Source organism: Notothenia coriiceps, unplaced genomic scaffold (assembly GCF_000735185.1).
Source record: "Notothenia coriiceps isolate Sejong01 unplaced genomic scaffold, NC01 NC01_scaffold00021255, whole genome shotgun sequence".
Classification (NCBI taxonomy): domain Eukaryota; kingdom Metazoa; phylum Chordata; class Actinopteri; order Perciformes; family Nototheniidae; genus Notothenia; species Notothenia coriiceps.
In genome coordinates, this window is record NW_011353956.1 from 1 (window position 1) to 5,494 (window position 5,494).

The 5,494-nt window shown below is 43.1% G+C and overlaps 1 protein-coding gene across 1 annotated transcript; it reads right to left on the bottom strand.

Moving 5' to 3' along the window:
• Nucleotides 1-377: 377 nt before the first annotated feature.
• LOC104953175 (FERM domain-containing protein 4B-like) lies at nt 378-5,343 on the bottom strand. The gene is made up of 6 exons (XM_010780097.1): nt 4,677-5,343; nt 3,754-3,830; nt 3,147-3,285; nt 908-1,043; nt 676-809; nt 378-546 (listed from the first exon to the last, which is right to left on the bottom strand). Exons 1-6 carry the CDS (start codon nt 4,863-4,865, stop codon nt 412-414), a joined length of 810 nt encoding a protein of 269 aa, XP_010778399.1. The 5' UTR covers nt 4,866-5,343; the 3' UTR covers nt 378-411.
• Nucleotides 5,344-5,494: the final 151 nt, after the last annotated feature.

Here is a 5,494-nt window from a genome sequence, read left to right on the forward strand (position 1 = left end):
TTTGCGCGCTACCTGTCTCACTCTTTTCCGGCCTCCAGCTTTTCCTGCTGGAGCCCGCCGCTTAAAGGTGGGGGGCGCGGACCGGCCATAGAGCCCATAGAGTTAAAGGTGTTGGCCGTTAGCTGTACAAATCCATAGATTAGCCGCACCGTTATATAAGCCGCAGCGTCGAAAAATGGGAAAAAAGGCTTATAGTCCGAAAATTACGGTACTTATTGAAAACAAGCTACAAAATGTAATACCTTGGAAAATGCCGTTTAATACTTTTTAATAGCATTCATTTTTGCTAAATTGATTTATCAACTTTTAATACTTTGTAAGACCCCGCGGACACCCTGAGCAAGTCACATGATCTCTAGGTAATCCAACACTGTGTTTCCACAAAGAGTGACTTTATATAACACTGATACATCACAACGAAACACCAACCTCATCGTAGGGGAAAAGGTCATCAAGCTTGAACTCTGTCCCGACGCGGCGGCGTACGGGAGGAGCCTTCTCGCCTGTTGCCAAGGGATACTCTTTGGGCAACTTGCCTGTTAACTCCTGCAGATTAGAAACAATAGAAATAGTCAGCTGAGTGGATTTTTCCGGGAGGTGCTGTAATGTTTGTTGGGGGTTTTCCTCGTCCTGTAGTTTGCTATATATGCGTGTATCATAATAAGAGACACTCACTGCTTCTCTCAAGCAGATCTTCTTCAGTTCCTCAAGTTTCTCTTTCAGCGTCTCTTGGAGGTTCTTCTGTTTATTTTTCAAATCGACAACCTTGTCTTTCTTCTGTTCATCTGTGACTTCAGAGTCAGCGGAACCTGGAACAAGCAACCGTCTCATTAACTAGAAATGATAGCAATCAATCATCACTCACCAGTATCACCCTGATGATGTGACATTAGCAGGTTCTGCTTACCGGCTGAGATGAGGCTCCCGTTGCTGGCCATAATGAGCTGGTTCTCTAAGCTGGAGAGTTTGATGATCCGCGGGGCGCAGATCTCCGTGAGGTCCATGGCGATGTCTCCTGAACTCCGGGTTGTGGTCATCTGTGACTGTAGGGGAAGAGGAGGGACAGTTAGCAGGAGGAAAGAGGGATGTGGAGCAGCAGCAGCAGCGAGGGAGGGATTGGGAGTACTTCATTTTAATGATAGCACGATGCAAAAAGCGAGCTGCTCCATTTGCATGCTGGGTACTCAAAGCCCGTTGCTCTCTCATCAATCAGTGTGGGCTCTATTCCTGGATGACACACCATCTGCCTTCGAGAGACACAGTGGCTGAATAACCTCATTTGACTGCGGCAGCACACTCATCCATCTCCAGCAGGAAGAGCTCATCACACAGCGCTCATACTGTATAATAGCTGCTCAGTAAATGCTTCATAAACACAAACACATGGACCACCAGCCTCTTCAGCCGGCTCTTAACACTCGGACCGGGATCTAGGCTGTGGACAAACTGCAGGCTTTGTTATGCATTATTAATGTTCGGGCTTTTAAAAAATAGTATGTTGTTTCTTTAGTGAATTGTATTTTGCTTTAAGCCTTAGATGATTTCTCTTAGGCTACATACAAGGCGTAATAATAGGGGATGAACAATGGATTGGAATTCTATTAAAATTGCAGATTAGTGCAATATCCAAATCGAGGAGCCGCAGTATTAATAAAGAAAAAATATATATAACACAACGACAATAATGTCAAACCAAAAGTATATTAACTAAATAAATCAAACCATGATTTTTCAATGGAAATTGTAATTTCCAAGCAATAATGTGATCATGAATCACATAATTTTCTAAAATAAAAACAATATTAAAGGTAGGGTGGGTAAGAATGGAAAAACCAGCTCGAGTGTGCTAAAATTTGAAAATACACAACCGAAAAAAATCTGCCCCTTCCTTCAGACTTCCTTACAGAGCCCCTCCTCCAACACACACGAACGCGCAGATGACCAATGAGGGCACGAGATAAGTTTGTGCACAGATGGAAGGCTGACAGGCAGGTAGGCCATCCAGTTATTTTAGCCGGGCCGGCTCAGATGATTGGTCGTGCTTTTTACAGATGACATGTTTTTATGCATTTATCGTCAAAGCATTTAATTTATTCATTGCTATCGGGATGTTAAGAGCATTCCATGGAATATAACAACAAGTGTTTCTGAAGTTGATTACCTACCCCACCTTTAAGAACAATAGGCACACCAAGTTCAACTATATTATTCTCCCTGTTCTATTAGCATAGGGATCAAAGTATTTATTACTCAGAGGAGTTACAAGCTCTCAACTTAATCTACCAATCATTTAATCTACCAAACACAAGCTCAATCAATAACAGTGATTCTATTCATGTTAAACTAATGAAGCAACAGTTTCCAACACATCCCTTAGTAACACAGGATCTATTTACATTAAACTGGTGGCCTGTCACTTCCCATCATCACGCTGTTGACACAAGTCACAAGCATAGGACCCGGATCAGGCAGTCGATCACATGATGAACAGTCACCAGCACACCATGCTGCCACACTTTCACAATAACCTCATGAGCTTCAATCAGTCCATAGTCACACTGAGAGAATGAGGTGATGAGTGTGTTTCAATGTGTGTGAAAAACAGCTCAACAATATAGCTCGTACGTACATCATAATAAAGGTAATCACTCGAAATGAAGTTCATGATAGTGTCATTACTTGTAAACTATACAGAGAGGAACACAAGCACACTGTGTCTATCAGCCAATCAATACACTCAGCGTCAATGCGTGACCTCCTTAAAACATCTTATATAAATTGTAAAGTATAATGTGCACATTTGTATCTAATATTCCTATGTTTAAACAACAGCTTTTAATATTGGACATTTGACTTTGACTTCCTACGTACTCTCCATGTTCAATTATTGATTTATTTTCATTCCAAAATGGAGCAACTGTCAGAAAACAAAATGTTCGCCGCGGGATAAGAAAGTATTCCGATTGTAAATAAAAATATGATTAACACACAGACACATGTCCCTGGTCTGTCACCAATGTGAGTCACTTTGTATGATATAAGTTAAGATGTCTTAGATTAGAAGGTATTATTAGATTTCAAACTGAATCAGAGTCAGCAGGAACTATGGTGAGTGAAAGTGTGAGGAGAAAACAACAGACACTCACTTTGCTTTGCTTTCTGTCCAGGTAGAACTGGTGCTGACTGATGGCCATCACCCAGATGGTTTTAATCAGAGAATGGCTGGCATACCACGTGTGAATAACCAGACCGGTCTGTCCGAACGTTCGCTTGGTCACTGTCCTTCTGAGAAAGATAGCAACAACATAACAAACGTTCAGTGCTGCTCTGAGACACAAAACAGCTGCAGACACTGGCTGATAAACAAGTCTTTAATTAAGATGGGTTAAGCAAAGATAACACAGTTTGTCTAATTCAATGTGTGGCTGTTTCTGTAATAATTAACTGAAGAGCAGACAGTGGGTTTTAATAACAGCTCTGGCGGCTGAGAGAGAGACACATGGAAGCCTGTGTGAAGGGCAGAGGTCTTACAACAGCATTAGAATAATAAAGCGGCAAGAAAACAGTAATTGAACAGAGCAGCTCCAGCCATTAACGCTGTGTCCCGATTGGCCCGCTGGCTGTGGATGCCCTTCACAGTGTGTAAGGTGTCAGATAAGGACATCTGAAGCCAGCTCAAATCGGAGCACTTCAGACAAACAGGGGGAAAGGACTTACTAAGATCAGTTAAGATAGATGAAACCTTTCTCTGACCTGTGCGGGTCGTTCACTTCCACAGCAAATTTCTTCTCGCGGAAATACAGATTCTCTAACTGCTTCCACTGATACAACTGCAGAGAGACAGTTGGGAATAAAGGGGGGGGGGGGAGGGGAGGGAGACATGACAGATCCGTGAGTATACACAACACAGGGCTATTGATTAAAATGAGGCGTTGCTCGACATTAACAAACTTGGCTGTAAAGCGCAACAATGCAATCAGAAAGGCTTCCCAAATGAGTGGTATACATTTTGCTTCAGCCACAGCAGCACGCCGTTCAGCACCATTTTTCTGCTTAACTTGCAACATTAGAAGAAACAACTAAAGCAGTGAATGGGGCTCAGCGGGCCAGCCGGTCCCGTGTGAGGTAGTCAAACTGAGCCAGGCAGCAAGCTATACTAGTTTCTCATTTCCTTCTGCTGTGGAGGGAAAACAGAGGAAGGGCTTCTGTGTGTCAGGATGAAACATCTGCTCCACTGATAGTGTGTTCAATAAACTCATTCTGAGCCAGTAAACAACTCTTCACTGCTCAAATGTAGGCAACAAGAAGAGACACAACAGTGAGGTTAATGTAGGAGAAAATGTTTGTTTGACCGTACTCCATTCTTAAAAAGGTAAGAACTTAAATTACTTCTTTAAAAAACCTCAATATATAAAATCGGACCCAGGAGGTGAACTGTGCCTGGGGTAAGAAATGACGATAAGCAGAGAGAGCATATTTTCAAAGCATGTTTCAACTTGGCACCAACTGTAACACATTACACTTCCCTGCAGTGTGGCTCACAGTGACAGACTGCCTGGAGAGCAGGTTCAACACATTTAGGAGAACGTTAAAAAAGGAGCACAAGGAGAATAAAAACATTCAAACCCCTTGACTATTTCAAACAGCTAGTAGTTGGACACAATAAAAAGGCTTACCGTGGTTTTTTGGTTTTTAAATCCCTGCTGGATTCCCTCCGGTTTGTATTGAATCTTTAGAGTTTCCCACAGGGCTAGTCCTTCCTCGAACAATACTCTCTCTTGTCTGTTCTCAGGGAGCCAGATAGGTGTTGCAAGAGTTTCAGCTGAGCAGGCCACGCCCCTTAACCACCCCCTCTCCTCTGACATCACAGATACCTCAGGCACTGCTCTCTCTCTCTCTCTCTCTCTCTCTCTCTCTCTCTCTCTGTGTGTCCCTCTCCAAACACAGCCCACTTCCCTTTGAGTCAGACCAGATGAGCAGGTTGTTCACAAGCTTTTGCCAGCCCAGGTTTTAGAAGATTTCTCTGCTCCACTTCCCGTCACATGCAGATAAGCGATCAATCTTCCACAGACTTTGAATGCTCTCACTTCCATAGAGGAAGTTCCTTGCTTTTCATATTGTAAGTGGCACACAAAGCACTGCTGTGGGGCTGAATTAACTACTACCATGTCCCCCAGCAGGGCCAACATGTTAGGAATCTGTTACTATGGTCTAATCATTAATACCAGGGGTGCACTCAACTGCCCATACATGCACTTTGCTCCAAATACAAACTCATATTTAAAAAGGCAGTATAAGCAAAACAGCCTTATTGTGTGCGTGATATCCGAAAGCAGAACGTGTATGAGAGAAAAAAGGAGAAAATAAGGTATTTAGTATATAACATGAAAGTGATGACAGTGTTTCCCACAGAATTTGATTCTATTTGTGGGGGCACCGCACCCGGCAAGAAAAGCCAAAGGCCCCTTAACCTATTCGGGGGGCCCACGCATCC